General features: G+C 41.3%; 2 protein-coding genes across 7 annotated transcripts in view; one reads left to right on the forward strand and one right to left on the reverse strand.

Moving 5' to 3' along the window:
* SLC25A14 (solute carrier family 25 member 14) overlaps positions 1 to 8,536 on the forward strand; it is a 34,105-nt gene extending 25,569 nt beyond the window's left edge. For 5 of the 6 annotated variants that reach the window (XR_007474739.1, XR_007474737.1, XM_012537009.3 and 2 more), the window contains 2 exons: positions 7,018 to 7,098; positions 8,086 to 8,536. Coding sequence is in view for 3 of the 6 variants with exons in the window: in XM_012537009.3 (XP_012392463.2) it covers positions 7,018 to 7,098; positions 8,086 to 8,127 (123 nt within the window). In the remaining 3 variants the exon portion in view is untranslated. Of the gene's footprint in view, positions 1 to 7,017; positions 7,099 to 8,085 lie in introns of those variants that run through there. The other variant, XR_007474738.1, reaches the window with a different exon arrangement.
* A 7,906-nt stretch (positions 8,537 to 16,442) lies between these two features.
* On the reverse strand, positions 16,443 to 18,393 carry GPR119 (G protein-coupled receptor 119). The gene has a single exon (XM_004280547.3). The coding sequence runs from the start codon at positions 18,297 to 18,299 to the stop codon at positions 17,292 to 17,294; it is 1,008 nt and encodes a 335-aa protein (XP_004280595.1). The 5' UTR covers positions 18,300 to 18,393; the 3' UTR covers positions 16,443 to 17,291.
* Positions 18,394 to 18,930: the final 537 nt, after the last annotated feature.

An 18,930-nucleotide genomic window follows, 5' to 3' on the forward strand; every position in this document is an offset into this window, starting at 1 on the left:
CTTGCTCCATGCAGGGTTGCCACAAACCTTCAATTTGTTAAAAATCCACTATCTGCAAAGTGTAGTAAAGTGAAGTGCAATAAAATGAGGTATGCCTGTACTTTGTTCCTTTTTATGGTTGGGTAATATTCTGTGGTATGGCTGTATCACATTTGTTACATTTTATTGTATAGTTGACCCTTGAGCAACATGAGTTTGAGCTGCATGGGTCCATTTATTTATTTTTATTTTTATTTTTTTGCGGTATGCGGGCCTCTCACTGTTGTGGCCTCTCCCGTTGCGGAGCACAGGCTCCGGACGCGAAGGCTCAGTGGCCATGGCTCACGGGCCCAGCCGCTCTGTGCCATGTGGGATCTTCCTGGACCGGGGCATGAACCCGTGTCCCCTTCATTGGCAGGCGGACTCTCAGCCACTGTGCCACCAGGGAAGCCCGGGGGTTTCCTTTTCTCCACACCCTCTCCAGCATTTGTTGTTGGTAGATTTTCTGATGATGCCCATTCTAAATGGTGTGAGGTGATACCTCATTGTAGTTTTGATTTGTATTTCTCTAATAATTAGTGATGTTAGCAGCTTTTCATGTGCTTCTTGGAGATCTGTATGTCTTCTTTGGAGAAATGTCTGTTTAGGTCTTCTGCCCATTTTTGGATTGGGTTGTTTGTTGTTTTAATATTGAGCTGCATGAGCTGTTTATATATTTTGGAGATTAAGGCTTTGTCCGTTGATTTGTTTGCAAATATTTTCTCCCATTCTGAGGGTTGTCTTTTCATCTTGTTTGTAGTTTCCTTTACTGTTCAAAAGCTTTTAAGTTTCATTAGGTCCCATTTGTTTATTTTTGTTTTTATTTCCATTAGTCTAGGAGGTGGATCAAAACCGATCTTGCTGTGATTTATGTCAAAGAGTGTTCTTCCTATGTTTTCCTCTAAGAGTTTTATAGTGTCTGGTCTTACATTTAGCTCTTTAATCCATTTTGAGTTTATTTTTGTGTATGGTTTTAGGGAGTGTTCTAATTTCCTTCTTTTGCATATAGCTGTCCAGTTTTCCCAGCACCACTTATTGAAGAAATCGTCTTTTCTCCACTGTATATCCTTGAGTCCTTTGTCATAGATTAGTTGACCGTAGGTGCATGGGTTTATCTCTGGGGTTTCTATCCTGTTCCATTGATCTGTCTTTCTGTTTTTGTGCTAGTACCATATTGTCTTGATTACTCTAGCTTTGTAGTATAGTCTGAAGTCAGGGAGTCTGATTCCTCCAGCTCCATTTTTTTCCCTCAAGACTGCTTTGGCTATTCGGGGTCTTTTGTGTCTCCATACAAGTTTTAAGATTTTTTGTTGTAGTTCTGTAAAAAAATGCCAGTGGTAATTTGATAGGGATTGCATTGAATCTGTAGATTGCTTTGGGTAGTATAGTCATTTTCACAATATTGATTCTTCCAATCCAAGAACATGGTATATCTCTCCATCTGTTGGTATCATCTTTAATTTCTTTCACCAGTGTCTTATAGTTTTCTGCATACAGGTTTTTGTCTCCTTAGGTAGGTTTATTCCTAGGTATTTTATAATTTTTGTTGCAGTGGTAAATGGGAATGTTTCCTTAATTTCTCTTTCAGATTTTTCATTAGTGCATAGGAATGCAAGAGATTTCTGTGCATTCATTTTGTATCCTGCAACTTTACCAGATTCATTGATTAGCTCTAGTAGTTTTCTAGTGGCATCTTTAGGAGTCTGTATGTATAGTATCATGTCATCTGCAAGCAGTGACGGTTTTACTTCTTCTTTTCCAATCTGTATTCCTTTTATTTTTTCTTCTCTGATTGCCGTGGCTAGGACGTCCAAAACTGTGTTGAATAATAGTGGCGAGAGTGTACATCCCTGTCTTTTTCCTGATCTTAGAGGAAATGCTTTCAGTTTTTCACCATTGAGAATGATCTTTGCTGTGGGTTTGTCATATATGGCCTTTATTACGTTGAGGTAGTTTCCCTCTATGCCCACTTTCTGGAGAGTTTTTATCAAAAATGGGTGTTGAATTTTGTCAGAAGCTTTTTCTGCATCTATTGAGATGAACATATGGTTTTTATTTTTCAGTTTGTTAATATGGTGTATCACATTGATTGATTTCCATATATTGAAGAATCCTCGCATCCCTGGGATAAATCCCACTTGATCATGGTGTATGATCCTTTTAATGTGCTGTTGGATTCTGTTTGCTAGTATTTTGTTGAGGATTTTTGCATCTATATTCATGAGTGATATTGGCCTGTAACTTTCTTTTTTTTGTAGCATTTTTGTCTGGTTTTGGTATCAGGGTGATGGTGGCCTCATAGGATGAGTTTGGGAGTGTTCCTGCAATTTTTTGGAAGAGTTTGAGAAGGATGGGTGTTAGCTCTTCTCTAAATGTTTGATAGAATTCACCTGTGAAGCCATCGGGTCCTGGACTTTTCTTTGTTGGATGATTTTCAATCACAGTTTCAATTTCATTACTTGTGATTGGTCTGCTCATATTTTCTGTTTCTTCCTGGTTCAGTCTTGGAAGGTGATATCTTTCTAAGAATTTGTCCATTTCTTCCAGGTTGTCCATTTTATTGGCATAGAGTTGCTTGTAGTAGTCTCTTATGATGCTTTGTATTTCTGCGGTGTCTGTTGTAACTTCTCCTTTTTCATTTCTAATTCTACTGATTTGAGTCCTCTCCCTTTTTCTTGATGAGTCTGGCTAAAGGTTTATCAATTTTGTTTAGCATCTCAAATAACCAGCTTTTAGTTTTATTGATCTTTACTATTGTTTCCTTCATTTCTTTTTAATTTATTTCTGGTCTGATCTTTATGATTTCTTTCCTTCTGCTAACTTAAGGGGTTTTTTGTTCTTCTGTCTCTAATTGCTTTAGGTGTAAGTTTAGGTTGCTTATTTGAGATTTTTCTTGTTTCCTGAGGTAGGATTGTATTGCTATAAACTTCCCTGTTAGAACTGCTTTTGCTGCATCCCATAAGTTTTGGGTCATCGTGTTATCCTTGTCATTTGTTTCTAGGTATTTTTTTTATTTCCTCTTTGATTTCTTCAGTGATCTCTTGGTTATTTAGTAGCATATTGTTTAGCCTCCATGTGTTTGTGTTTTTTACGTTTTTTTCCCTGTAATTGATTTCTAATCTCATAGCTTTGTGGTCGGAAAAGATGCTTGATATGATTTCAGTTTTCTTAAATTTACCAAGGCTTGATTTGTGACCCAGGATGTGATCTATCCTTCAGAATATTCCATGTGCAGTTGAGAAGAGAGTGTAATCTGCTGTTTTTGGGTGGAATGTCCTATAAATATCAATTAAATTTATCTGGTCTGTTGTGTCATTTAAAGCTTGTGTTTCCTTATTAATTTTCTGTCTGGATGATCTGAACATTGGTGTAAGTGAGGTGTTAAAGTCCCCCACTATGATTGTGTTACTGTCGATTTCCTCTTTTATAGCTGTTAGCAGTTGCCTTATGTATTGAGGTGCTCCTATGTTGGGTGCATGTATATTTATAATTGTTATATCTTCTTCTTGGATTGATCCCTTGATCATTATGTAGTGTCCTTCCTTGTCTCTTGTAACATTCTTTATTTTAAAGTCTATTTTATCTGATATGAGTATTGCTACTCCAGCTTTCTTTTGATTTCCGTTTGCATGGAATATCTTTTTCTATCCCCTCAGTTTCAGTCTGTATTTGTCCCTAGATCTGAAGTGGGTCTCTTGTAGACAGTATATATATGGGTCTTGTTTTTGTATCCATTCAGCTAGCCTGTGTCTTTAGGTTGGAGAATTTAATCCATTCACGTTTAAGGTAATTATCGATATGTATGTTCCTATTACCATTTTCTTAATTGTTATTGGTTTGTTTTTTTTAACATCTTTATTGGAGTAAAATTGCTTTACAATGGTGTTAGTTTGCTTTGTAACAAAATGAATTAGCTATACGTATACATATATCCCCGTATCTCCTCCCTCTTGCGTCACCCTCCCACCCTCACTATCCCACCCCTCTAGGTGTTCACAAAGCACCGAGCTAATCTCCCTGTGCTATATGGGTTCTTTTTTGTAGTTCCTTTTCTTCTATTGTGTTTTCCACTTAGAGAAGTTCCTTTAGCTTTTGTTGTAGAGCTGGTTTGGTGATGCTGAATCTCTTAGCTTTTGCTTGTCTGTAAAGCTTTTGATTTCTCCATCAAATCTGAATGAGATCCTTGCCAGGTAGAGTAATCTTTGTTGTAGTTTCTTCCCTTTCATCACTTTAAATATACCGTGCCACTCCCTTCTGGCTTGTAGAGCTTCTGCTGAGAAATCAGCTGTTAACCTTATGGGAGTTCCCTTGTATGTTATTTGTCATTTTTCCCTTGTTGCTTTCAATAAGTTTTGTTTGTCTTTAATTTTTTTCAGTTTGATTATTATGTGTCTCGGCCTGTTTCTCCTTGGGTTTACCCTGCCTGGGACTCTCTGCGCTTCCTGGACTTGAGTGGCTATTTCCTTTCCCATGTTAGGGAATTTTTTGACTATAATCTCTTCAAATATTTTCCCGGATCCTTTCTCTCTCTCCTCTCCTTCTGGGACCCCTATAATGCAAATGTTGTTGTGTTTAATGTTGTCTCAGAGGTCTCTTAGGCTGTCTTCATTTCTTTTCATTCTTTTTCTTTATTCTGGTCCACAGCAGTGAATTCCACCATTTCTGTCTTCTAGGTCACTTATCCATTCTTCTGCCTCAGTTATTCTGCTCTTGATTCCTTCTAGTGTATTTTTCATTTCAGTTATTGTATTGTTCATCTCTCTTTGTTTGTTCTTTAATTCTTCTAGGTGTTTGTTAAACTTTTCTTGCATCTTCTCGATCTTTGCCTCCATTCTTTTTCCGAGGTCCTGGATCATCTTCACTATCATTATTCTGAATTCTTTTTCTGGAAGGTTGCCTATCTCCACTTCTTTTAGTTGTTTTTCTGGGGTTTTGTCTTATTCCTTCATCTGGTACAAAGTCCTCTGCCTTTTCATTTTGTCTATCTTTCTGTGAATGTGGTTTTCCTTCCACAGGCTGCAGAATTGTAGTTCTTCTTGCTTCTGCTGTCTTCCCTCTGGTGGATGAGGCTATCTAAGAGGCTTGTGCAAGCTTCCTGATGGGAAGGACTGGTGGTGGGTAGAGCTGGCTGTTCCTCTGGTGGGCAGAGCTCAGTAAAACTTTAATCCACTTGTCTACTGATGGGTGGGGTTGGGTTCCCTCCCTGTTGGTTGTTTGACCTGAGTCGACCCAGCACTGGAGCCTACCCGGCTCTTTGGTTGGGCTAATGGTGGACTCTGGGAGGGCTCACGCCAAGGAGTACTTCCCAGAAGTTCTGCTGCCAGTGTCCTTGTCCCCACGGTGAGCCACAGCCACTCCCCGCCTCTGCAGGAGACCCTCCAACAGTAGCAGGTAGGTCTGGTTCAGTCTCCTATGGGGCCACTGCTCCTTCCCCTGGACCCTGATGCGCACGCTACTTTGTGTGTGCCCTCCAAGAGTGGAGTCTCTATGATTCCCCCAGTCCTGTCGAAGTCCTGCAATCAAATCCCGCTAGGCTTCAAAGTCTGATTCTCTAGGAATTCCTTCTCCCGTTGCCGGATCCCCAGGTTGGGAACTGACGTGGGGCTCAGAACCTTCACTCCAATGGGTGGACTTATGTGATATAAGTGTTCTCCAGTTTGTGAGTTACCCACCCAGCAGTTATGGGATTTGATTTTATTGTGATTGCACCCCTCCTACCATCTCATTGCGGCTTCTCCTTTGTCTTTGGATGTGGGGTATCTTTTTTAGTGAGTTCCAGTGTCTCCTGTCTATGATTTTTCAGCAGTTAGTTGTGATTCTGGTGCTTTCACAAGAGGGAGTGAGCGCATGTCCTTCTATTTTGCCATCTTGAACCAATCTCTGTGTCATTTAATTCTAATAACCACTCAGTTGGCGTATGTAGGACCTACAGTGTATAAAACAGAAAACTTAAAGCATTTTACACTATTCCTCATCTAATCCTCTGGTCATTCACATGAGGTCATCCATGGCATTACATACACAGAATTTACAGTGATGAAACAGATTCAGAGAAGGACAGTGACTTGCCCAACTCCCCTTCCCCTACTCTGCTTTAGTTGTCTTATTAGTACTTATTATTTGTGAATATAATATATATCAATTTATGTATTCGTTTGTCAGGTCCACTAGAGTATGCACTCCATGAGGGCAGGGAATGTATGTTATCTGTGGCTGTGTAACAAATTACTCCAAAACTCAGTGCCTTAATACAACATGCATTTATTATGTCACAGTTTCTGTGGGTTAGGAATTCAGAGGCAGCTTAGCTGAATGATTTCAGCTTAGGCTCTCTCATGAGGTAATAGTCCGGATGTCAGCTAGGGTTGAAATCATCTGAAGGCTTGACTGGGGCTGGGACATCTGCTTCAAGGATCACTCATGTAGTTGTCAGCAGGAAGGCTTTGTTCCTCTCTGGCTGTTGGCTGGAGGGCTTAGTCTCTCACCACATGGGCTTCTCTTCATGACATGGCAGCTGGCTTCCTCCAGAGTAAATGATCAAAGACAGAACAAGGCAAAACCTTATTATATACAAAACGTTTATAGCATAGCATTGGCGGTGACGTACGTTCACTACTGCCATACTCTATTGGTGACACAGACCAATCCTGATATGTTGTGGGAGGGACTACACAAGGGTGTGAATAACTGGAGTTGGCTTTCATCGGGGGCCATCTTGGAGGCTGGCTAACACAGACACTTTCTCTCTTGTTTACTATTATTACTATTATCCCAACATGGAGAAGAGTACTTTGCATATTGTAGGTCCTTAGTAAATACTTGTTGAATGAGTGGGTGGATGGATTTAGAACACAAAATGTATGTCTTTAGAAAAAGGACCATTCATGGATTCTAAGTTGTTGGGGAGGGGCATGGAAGATGAGTACTAAAATAAAAATAATTGTCAGATGTAAAATGTAAGGAGAATTCACTCATTTTTTTATTATATCTTTCCGTCAGATGTGGAAACATGAGGGCTTTTTTGCACTCTATAAAGGATTTTGGCCAAACTGGCTTCGACTTGGACCCTGGAACATCATTGTATCCTTTTGGAACATGAGAATGGAAGTACATGCTTCAAGCTCCCAGGTAATTCTAGGCTATAGGAAGGAAAATTTGATTATTGAAGCCTTTAGGCAAGTGAGAATCTACTCAAGCATTCTAATGGTGACCACTGCGGGTGGAACTAAGTACAGAAATGGCTTTCAGTTGGAGTCTAATACAAACTAAAGGGATTAGAAAAGAAATGCCAAAGTTTCTTTTCCTCTTTAAAACAAACAACAACAACAAACACAGCCAAATCTGGAAGGGGCTAGGAAGTTTTGGGAAACCCTGCTAGGAGATGTCCACAGGAAGGTCCATGCTGAGGTAATCCATATTTCCTACCCCTAAGTGTATGACTAAAATAGCTGGGGAAATAATAAGACAGAAAACACTCATAGAGCAAAAGAATCCAGAGCGAAGCAGGGCTCTTTCCTCATGGATGACCCTCCTTCCTTTAGCTGTGTTTGAGTGCCTCCTATGGGAAGAGCCATGAGTTGGATAGTGTGTGTGGTGGTGTTTGTACAGTGGTGAGCACTTCAGGGTTGAAAAGTAATCCTTGCCCTTGTGGAGTCTATAGGTTAATGGAGATAGTATCTCCCTCCCTCCTTGGGATTCCTCTGATCGCCTAATGTCTGTAACAGTTACTCTAGCACTGAATTATATGTCGTTGATGTTCTTGGATATTTGTGTGTGTGTGTGTGTGTGTGTGTGTGTGTGTATGGCCTGTTTGCCCCTGAAGAATATAAATATGTTAGAATTTTAATATGTTTATATTGCTAAATGCCAGCAATCAAAATTGGCACATGGTGGGCACTCAACACATGCTTGATTTGCTAGATATTGTTTTAAAAAAGACTTTTAAACAAATGCAACTTAGAATAGCACAGACTAAGTACCTCAATTTAAGAGAATGCAATGCACAATTTTAGAACCGGGTTTGACTTTCAGTATCATCCCAGTGATCTTCCATGACTTACTCTTCAGTTTTTTATTACATACGAGCAGCTCAAGAGGCTTCAAATCTAAGGACTGAATATATGTGAGTCAAGCCCTGCCAACCTTTCTACGCTTCTTTTCCCTTTTTCTGTGTTCTAATGTATTTTGACAAAGTTGTAAGTGTTTACCGGATCATTGGTCTCCCAAGGCCCTCCTGATGGAAGAACGATAGGATGGTTCAAAATTGCTCATGTGTTTGTGTTGCCATGTGAACTTTTCCCTGAGAGGGAGTATTAACACTGAGACTCTGGCCCCAGATTGGTATCTTCTGTGAAGATGGATACTGATAGATGACACTCAAAATGACCTTCTCTTCAAATGTGGGTTAAATGTAGTTTGTTAGCCCCAGACTTGGGCTAGAGCAGAAGGCATAGGCCAGGGCAGTTACTGCTATTTATGTTACAGACCTCAGTTCTCATTAAAGTATTTATTGGCAGAATAACTTTGGCTTTGTCTTCATTTACTGTTTTCTCATTTGCCAAATCTTTATATTATATTCTCCAGAAAGCAATAAAGAGAAGGTGACTATGAAGTTGAGTCTGGACTCCCAAAGCACATTTATGGGAATGGACTAAGTACATTGTGCTTTCCCATTGCCATTCATTGTCATAAGGCCACTTGTAAACATCAGACAAGTGGTTCTATCCTAAAGAATGCATAAACAAACAAGGGGCTCATTTGGAAGTTTCCACAGATAAAATGCTGAAAGAGGCTTAAGATAGAACCCTGTGTGCAGGGTTCTAATTGTCTTACAGGCAAAAAGTTCTGGCTACTTTCTTGTACCAGAATAGTGCCTACCACATTGTAGGCACTCAAATATTTGTGAGATGAATACTTTAGTTCTTCATCTTTATCCATTCATTCATTTGTTCAACAAACATTTATTGTTATCTATTATGTCTTAGATGCTGGGGATGTAAAAATAAATTAAAACATAGTCTCTGATTTCAAGGTCACATTATAGTAGGAGAAACAGACATGTAAGTAGGTACTAAGTACAGTACAGTAGGTACTAAGTACTGTCTGAGAGATGAACTAAGTGCTGTAGAAGCACAGAGGAGGAAACAGACAATTACCTAGGGGATTGGCCAAAGGCTTCATAGTGGAGGTGACAGTTGTGCTAAAAAGCAGATGTTACCAGGTAGATAAGGCAGGGAAGGACATTCCAGGCAGGGGAATGGGGGAAATTTCAACATGGCTGAAATAAAGGGTTATGGTTTTCAAATACCACCTGAGGCAGAATCACCTGGAGATCTTGTGAAAATGTAGATTCTTGCACCCTGTCACCTGAGATCCTAACCTTATTTGGGGCAAAGGCATTTGCTTTTGTCATAGGCACTTGATGGAGGGTGATCCTTAGATTACACTTTGAGAAGCACTTGTAAAGAAATATGGGCTAGGGACTTCCCTGGTGGTCCAGTAGCTAAGGCTCCGCCCTCCCAATGCAGGGGGTCTGGGTTCGATCCCTGGTCGGGGAACTAGATCCCGCATGTATGCCACAACTAAGAAGTCCATATGCCACAACTAAGAGCCCACGTGCTGCAACTAAGCCCCGGTGCAGGGCTTCCCTGGTGGCGCAGTGGTTAAGAATCCGCCTGCCAATGCAGGGGACACGGGTTCGAGCCCTGGTTCAGGAAGATCCCATATGCCGCGGAGCAACTAAGCCTGTGCGCCACAACTACCGAGCCCACGCGCCACAACTACTGAAGTCCACGCGCCTAAAGCCCGTGCTCTGCAACAAGAGAAACCACTACAATGAGAAGCCCGCACACCACAACCAAGAGTAGCCCCACTCGCCGTAACTAGAGAAAGCCCGTGCGCAGCAACAAAGACCCAACGCAACCAAAAATAAATAAATAGATTAATTAATTAAAAAAAAGATCTGGTGCAGCCTAAATAAATATTTTTTAAAAGTAAGGTGATTTGAAAACAGAAAAGTAATGTTAATTTAAAAAAAAGAAATATGGACTAGAATGAAAGGAAATTAGAATAGTGTGGCCAAAAGGGTCAAATTGTGAAGGGTCTCTATATATCCTAAGAAAGAGTTTGGCTTTTATCCTGGAGGGAGGGGCCAGGCAAAGGAAGTTTAAAATAGGGAATAATATAACCAGCTTTTATTTTTTAGGAAGATAATCCTTGTGTGGAGGGTAGCCTGGAAGGGAGCAACCCAAACAAGGTTAAGCCCCACTGAGCTTTACTCCCCTTTTTGTACAGGTAGACAAAATAGGGTCCAGAAAAGCTAAGAAAATTTGTCCTAAGTCACATAGCCTGATTATGGCAGATTTGAGGCCAGCACATAGTTATCAGATTCCTTCTCTGTCTCATTCTACCACCCCACAGTGTCTTCTTAATTGTCAATCTAAAGTACTACCTTTTCAAAATAAATTTTAATAGACTTAATTTTTTAGAGAAGTTTTAGATTCGTAGCAAAATTGTGTGGAAGATACAGAGATTTCCCGTGTACCTCCTACCCCCGCATACATGCAGCTTCCCCTTGATCAAAATTCCTCACCCAGGGTGATTAATTTGTTACAGTCAATGAACCTACATTGGCACATCATTATCAGTTCACATCCATCATTTATATTAGGGTTCACTCTCAGTGTTATACATCCTGTGGGTTTTGACAAATGTATAATGACATGTATGCACCATTATAGTATCATACAGAATAGTTTCACTATCCTAAAAATCCTCTGTGCTCTGCCTATTCAGTCTTCCCTCTCCCCTAAACCCCCAGAATCCACTGATCATTTTACTGTCTCTATGGTTTTGCTTTTTCCAGAGTGTCATATAGTTGGAATCAAACAGTATGTAGCCTTCTTAGGCTTATATGGGCTATACTATATATAAGTATATATCACTTAGTAATATATACTTAAGGTTCCTCCATGTCTTTTCATGGCTTTATAGCTCATTTTCTCTTTTTTCTTTCTGAATGTACCACAGTATATTTATCCATTCACCTACGGAAGGACGTCTTGGTTGCTTCCAAGTTTTGGCAGTTATGAATAAAGCTGTTATAAATATTCATTTGCAGGCGTTTATGTGGACACAAGTTTTCAGCTCATTTGGTTAAATACCAAGGAGTGCAATTGCTGGATTGTATGGTAAGCATATGTTTAGTTTTGTAAGAAACTGCTAAACTATCTTCCAAAGTGGCTTATAAAGCTTTTATGTGCCAGATACTGTTTTAAGTGTATTATGTTTATAAAACTGTTTACATCCTTTCAACGATCCTATGAGATAGGTACTATTCTTATTTTTCAGGTGAGGAACTGAGGCACAGAAAGGTAAAAACTTCATTCCTAGGAAATGGCAGAACCAGGATTCTAACCCAGGCCATCTGGGTCATGAGCCCATGCTTATAATCACCATGCTAGAGGTGTACTGACTTAGCCTTGTCCAGGGTCACTTAAAGTTTATGGCAGGTGAGCAGTAAAGAATACTGATTTCATTAGTTCCCCTGTCTTTATAGCACCCTGGGAGAAAGAAGGTCAATGGTCGTTGTGGTTGATCACTCTTTGACACTTAACTGTAAGACTAGATTTAAATTACTTTCCTGGAGACCTGTGACTGCAAATATATCATTTTCTTCTTATTCTCCACTTTCTACTGCTTCCTTATGTTTCCTTTGTTGGCCTTTCTTCTCCATGACCTCCTTCCTCACTATCCCCCTCTTCCTCCCCAGTCTAAGTGAGCATACCATACACACAGGAGTTTGTTCTTGTTGTATGTAATACTATTTATTGAAGAACAGATGTCACTGATTTCTTTTTTTTAAAGTCTTTATTGAATTTGTTACAATATTGCTTCTGTTTTATGTTTTGTTTTTTGGCCCCGAGGCATGTGGGATCTTAGCTCCCTGGCCCGCACCCCCTGCATTGGAAGGTGAAGTCTTAACCACTGGACTGCCAGGGAAGTCCCAGGTCTCACTAATTTCAAATTGAGTAATTTGAACATGGGACTAGACTTCTCACCCTCTTTCCTCCTGTGCAAAGAAGTCTGTTGTTAGGCTTATAAATTTATGGGAGGAATGATTAAACTTCTAAGAACCTGATTATAAATACTTCTTTTCTATTCACTAAAACATATCCCTTAAGGGATAATATTTTTGATCTTCATATCTTCTCAGTTAGCATGGCCACTCGCATTAATCTTAATTCCTGAGGTTTCAGTAAAGGATATCTCTTCTCTCTATCCAGTGTCTCAGATCAGCATCAGAATTCAGTTGTATTAGGGGCTGTGCCTAACTCATTATAAACACTCTTCATGCATCCTTGGCTCTCCCGTTTATTTAGCAAATAAGAAAAACAATTTAACACATCATTGCATAAGATTACTAAGGGACCTGGTAATCTTAAAGTGGTAGTTGGAATTTTGGATCATGAGCCCGTTTTCCACATTTGAAATAACCCCACAGCCATTCAGCTCTAATTTCTTGGTTCAGTTTTCTTACTTTTTAAACCACCTCTGAGATGACAGAGATGACTGAGATGACATCAGTTTGCTCTTCCATAGGATGTGCTTTAGTATTTGTCGAATGGCTCAGTGGGCAAATCCGCAAAACTATTATGAGTGGTAAAAGCACAATGAACAGTTTTGTAAGACAGCATGGCATTTTACTGGGCCAATGACTGTTATCTCAGCATGTTCATCATCTTTTTAGTGCCATAATGTCAACTCAGTTGAGATAGAACTGGAACCAATATGGATTTATTATATTAACTGGGAAATATAATTCAATCATGGAACTATTGGGTAACATCCACCAAATGAAAAGAAACCTAAAAAATTAGAGAACCCCCCAGCCCCCAGGTTCTTGGTCTGATTTTAGTCCCTCTGGAGCTTTGGAGCAAATGAATTCTGCCCGTGCCATTGTGTAGAAGGCATTTTGAAAGAAACAGGAGCTGCTTTGTGCATTAAAACAGACTCTGAGACCCTTAGCAGCTGCATTAGTTGTTTCTAGGACTCCTCATGAGAGGGCTCTTTGAGCTCAGTGGCTGCTTATGGTCCCAACAGCTTGTAAATCCAGTGAACATATGGCTGGCTAGTAGCATGTTAAGCTCTCCCACACTTCACCCTGCCACAGTGGATCCATTAGGTGGAGCACATCTTTCCTGGTCAGCAAGGCTGCGAGACCATGGCTTCGAGGCTTCAGCTGCATCAAGACCTGGCTCCTGGCTCCATGTGATCATATTTTCATATTCTCGTGCCTATTTAGCATTTCATGGTATTGCACAAAGCCACTATCAGAAGATTTTAAGAGTGAAAACACACTGAAATTGGTATCTGTATATCACACGATGCTGTATCAATGATGCAGTTGTCCTGTGAGGGGTGTTGTTAGACTGCTGTGTCCCATTAGTCCAGAATTCTGGATTTGCAGATTAACTCTAGCAGTAGGGCATAGCAACAGGTTTCCTTTTGTTAAAAAAAAAACTGGTCAGCCCCCTTGGTATGGTTTATGCTTTCAGGAAGCCATGCACTTTTATTTCTTTGAGATATTCATATCACTGTGGTCTGTTCATTTATGGCTCACTTTTGACTTCTCATAGCAAATATCCTAGGGAAACATTACCTTTCAAGAAAGGCCAGCAAAAGTATGAATCAAAATTCTTATAAGTGTTTAATGCTCCTTGACCTAGTAATACTACTTTGGAGAATTTTATCTTAGGGGATTAAACAGACATGTCAAAGATTTATATACAAGGGTATTTACAGTGGTATTATAACAGTGAGAAATTGGAAATAACATAAATGTACAACTATAGAAAAATGGTTAAAATATTATATACTCATGTTGAAAAACATGCAACCCTTAGAACTCATATTTTTGAAGAAAGCTTAATGACATAGGAAAATAGCACAATATAATATTAAGTGAAGAAAACAGATGAAGGAAAATAACAGTGATCATCTCTGGGTGGTATAATTATGGGTAACTTTATGATTTTCTGTATATTCAAAAATTTCTAAAATGAAAAAATTGCTTTTATAATCAGAAAAAAAATAATGAACATCATGCATACATCAATATATAGCTCTAAAAGAAATCCAGGAAAGCTGGAGTAGTTTTAGCACCTAGCCCTCAATAAATGCTTGTGGGGTAGGTAGATGGATGGACAGATGAATGAATGAATGCCAGCTGACACTTGTAGGTACCATCATTGAGTTTATATGATTGCAAGAAATAACAAATGAAGATTTATTAATTAAAAGGAGAAGATTCCAGACCAGTCAGCCATTTGAAGGATGACATGGAAGGTACTGAAGGAGTCACAAAATAAGTGAGTGGCTGATGGCAGCAAGGGGTTGGGTCTGGCCTTGGGCCCATTGCTGTTCTCATTGCCCAGCTGTCAACACCATGTTTCCTCTTGTTCTGTGTGTCCTTGAAGTATCTCTCGAGCCTGCTGTTTTCACTGGTCTCTGTTTAGTTTGGCCAGTGACTGAGCATGTGAGTCACAAGTTCATTTCCCATGTGAACCAGTAAACACTTCACCATATAGGAAGAAGATATCCCAAGGCTAACTCTGGCTGGCCAACTCTCAGAGATGGGCTTTTTGGTCATGTGGACAAGCAGGAGAGTGTTGGTGGATCAGGGCAACCTGCCTCTAACATTTGTGAAACCACTCAAAATGACCCTGTCCAGAGGGCTGTGTGTACTGTTCTTGAGGGTAGTCCTCTGAAACGGAGGTATGCTGTACATAACATTAGCTACCCAAGGAATTAGTATAAAACTTAGTCATGTCACAATGTTTTTTAATGGATTCACAATAAGCTTTTCATGGAAATTATAGATGGGACCAATTGATCTACATTCTGTCCTATAAGGTCTTAATATCTTTTTGGCTATTTTGATCAAATTGCTGAACAGGATCTGGCTTCTCTGCAAGTCCATCAGGAGACAACATTGGATGTGTGAATGAAATCTAAATGTCTCCACTCCAGTGCATTCCCTTATCTGTGCAGGAGCCTGCGTCAAAGAAAGCCATTAGACTCTTTAGCATAGCATTCTGTATCTCTGCTCTTGGTGGCTTATTAAACACAGTGTTCTTAATTGCGGTTACTCTTAAACCCAAGAATATGATAACAGTGCCTTGTTTATATCTGCTCTGTCTTGATCCTGCTAAAGTATTAGATTTATGTTTGTCTTTTCCAGCCTGAGTCACCTCTCATCACTCATTTTTCCTAATGTCTGCAGATGTGACGGATTCCCTTAAATTGGTCAGCTGGATGTTTTATTCTTTAGGTTTTTTAAGGAAGAGGAAGAGAACATTTTCTGAGTACTAACAATGAAATGTGCTGTGGTGTACTAGGCATTTTCATATGCATTGTCTGAATTAATCGTCACTATAGCCAAATAAGGTAGGCATTATCATCCCAATTTTACAAATGAGGAAACTGTGGCCTTGAGAATTTAAATGACTGAATCATAATTTGAACACTGGTCTGTTGGACTTCAAAGCCTGTGATTTTCCCACTGCTCACACTGACTCCCAGGAATAGCAGGGTGTTTTAGACTGAACCTCATAACACAACAATCAGCTGGCCTCCCCTTAGCTCCTGCCTTTCTCCTGTAACTAGCTTCCATTCCACTTTGCTTGTGTTACCTTGGGAAGATCAGTCCTTTGCAGCAAGGCCAGGAAATTAAGCTTTGAACCACCAGTAAGGAGGGCATTGATTTGAGCCTGCTTTCAATTTTGTCCCCAAACCCAGTTACTGTTTGTGTTTGGTACCAAATCCCAGACAAATCAATTCATACTGTTTTGGTTTCTTCTGCCCTTTTTTGTTGTCCACTCAGCAGCTTTCTAGGGAGATAATCTAGTTGAGGGCCTTAAGAGACAAACTCTCTAGGAATGTACTGTGGAGACCAGGAGGTTGTGGAAAGGGTTACAGGAAAGCTCAGGAAGGCTGAGCGTGGTTCCTGGGTTTCTTCCCCACTCTATTCTTGTAGTTTCTGCTGCCAGGGTTGCCCAGGGGGAGCCTGAGTATAATTCCCAGTTGCCAACAGTCATTTTCTGTACCTGCAAGAAAGCAGGATAAGGCTGGTCTCCTGGGCCATTTTGGAGACATCCTCTTATGCAACTGAGTTTCTTAGGAAAAATGCAAATTTGGGAGTAAATGGAAGAAGGTCAGTCTCTGAGGAGCAAAGTGGGTCCAGTGTGGAGGGCTTGGCAGTGACTTTTTTGGTACCTACCCCTTTTTTCCCTTTCTTTCCTTTCAATGTCTCAGAATCTGTGGTTTGGCATCGTCATCAGCAAGTAGCTACAAGTGACATAAGAGGCCAACTGAGGGGAAGGGGCACCACAGAGTTAGGAAGGTGGTGGGTTGGAGGGGTAACAGCAGAAATAATTACAAGACAGGCGATTCGCCAAAGAAACACTGTTTTGAACACCGTGAAGTGTGGAAAAAGACAAGCTTTAGTATCTAATTCAGGTTCCTACATTCGTACAACCTCACTACATAAAATGTCTGATTTACATCAGGGAGGGCAGGACCCCTCATTTCACCAAAGCAATCACTGTAGTACACAGTTAAAAAGAACAGAACCTCATTTCTCTAGTGCTGTGCTTTCTAATATGATAGCCACTGGCCACGTGTAGCTCTTGAGCATTGGCACATGGCTAGTTTGAATTGAGGTATTCTATAAGGGTAAAATACACACCAGACTTCAAAGATTTGGCATGAAAAAAATAGGGTAATAATCTTTTATATTGATTACACGTTGAATTAATGTTTTAGATATATTGAGTTAAATGAAACATTATTTTCGCCTGCTTTTTTTTTTTTTACCTTTTTAACATGACTACTAGAACATTTAAGATTACATAGGTGGCTTGCATTAGACTTCTGTTAGACAGTGCTGCTCTCGTGTATTCAAAAATAAGATTTGAGTTTAAGCATCTTTCCAGTAGTACACTTCTTGCTTTGAGTAAGTATACCTCTACAGGAGAAACAGACTCATTGCAAAAGAAGGGCAGGGAGGAATGGAGATTTGCAAATGGGGAAGCTGATTATAGAGTGAAGTCAGCACCCTGCCTTAGTTACCTCTCAGTCTGAGGTAAGGAGGTGCAGGGGGTGGTCAGTTGCTGGAAGCAAGTGCTCTCTTTTCCCTAGCTCCACCTGGTCTCCTAGCTGGGGCTCTGAGAAGGGAGAGAGGGGCACTTTGAAACTTGTCTGCCCTTACCATCTTAGCCGTCAAGCTCTGAGTGGGAGATGGTGGTGATGTGACGGGCACTTTCCCTGGGCCCCTGTGGGCCACCATCCCTGGCTGAGAGAAGGAGGAGGAATGCGGCGAGCCCCTTCTTCATTCCCAGGGCCATCTGGGAGAACTGTTGCCGTATCTCCTTCTGCCAATAGGCATAGATGAGTGGGTTGAGCAGGGAGTTGCCCACACCAAGCAGCCACAGATACCGTTCCAGCACTGGGTAGAGGTGGCACTCCTGGCAGGCCACCTGCACAATGCTAGTGATAAGGAACGGGGTCCAGGACAGAGTGAAGCTGCCAATGAGAACGGCCACAGTGCGGACAGCCTTGAAGTCACTGGGGGTCCGTGGGGGCCGGTGAGCCCTGGCTGGGGCTCCTGCATGCTCTGTCTTGCGGATCTGCTGGCTGTGCATGGAAGCAATCTTGAGTATGTCACAGTAGAAGAAGACAAAGAGGAGCAGGGCTGGGAAGAAGCCAACGCAGGAGAGGGTCAGCACGAAGCGCGGGTGAAACACAGCGAAGAAGCTGCAGGGCCCCTTGTAGGCGGTCTGCTGGAATACGCGGACCCCGAGTGGGAGGAAGCCAATGAGGTAAGACACCAACCACAGCCCGGCAATGCAGGCCCCGGCCATGAGCCCGTTCATGATCTGGAAATAGCGGAGGGGCTGCTTGATGGCAAGGTACCTGTCAAAGGCAATCAGCATGACCGTGAGGACAGAGGCAGCTGCAGAAGAAGTGACAAATGCCATCTGAAGGCTGCACAGGGTCTTCTGTGTGGGCCGAGCCGCGCTGGAGAGCTGGTCTGTGACTAGGCCAGAGATTGCCAGGCCAAGCGAGGTGTCAGCCACAGCCAGATTCAAGGTGAAGCTGAGACCGACACCATCATTCTTGTGGATCAACGACAGCACAGCCATGACCACTAGGGCATTAGCAGCAATAATGAGGGAGGCCAGGATAGCAAGGATCACTCCAAATGAGAAAGATGACTCCATGTCTTGAAGTGGCAGTATTTCCACTTACCAGGGCATGCTGGCTCTCCAGCTCAAATTCTCACGGTGGGGAGGCAGAGCGGTGGGTTCAGAGCTGCAACGCAGTGCCGGCCATCGCTGGCAGTCCAGGCCGGCAGCTTCCTTTCTTTGGGATACTGCTGGTCACTGAGAATCACTCCCCGTCTCGTTTTCAGTCCTCAGCCTCTTGCCTCTCCAACTCTCTGAAGGCAGCAATCCCAGCGCAGACGTTTCCCTGGGTCCTGAGCTAGTCCCTCCTCCCACCACCAAGTTACTAGACAACTCCCAAGTACCTGCTGCCCATTGTCTCACCAGGCTCCCTCCCTTCACTGATGTTTCAAGGACTTTGGAGAGACTCAGACATTCATCAGGTCTTCCGTCTGGCAGAATATATAATTGATTCTAATCACACTTTTTCTTTCTCCATAGCTTGATCTTAGATGTCCACTTCTTTTCTTCCTAAGCCTCAAGTTCTAGCTTAACAACTAATCTCAGTTTAATTAAGCATTTGCTTAATAACAAATTCTCAGTTACTATTATGTCTGCTTTTAATCAAGCAAGATGATCATAATCAGTTGAAGTGGGAAGCGGGGCAGACAAGCTATTTTAGGGTCTA

This window comes from Orcinus orca, chromosome X (genome assembly GCF_937001465.1).
Source record: "Orcinus orca chromosome X, mOrcOrc1.1, whole genome shotgun sequence".
Lineage (NCBI taxonomy): Eukaryota > Metazoa > Chordata > Mammalia > Artiodactyla > Delphinidae > Orcinus > Orcinus orca.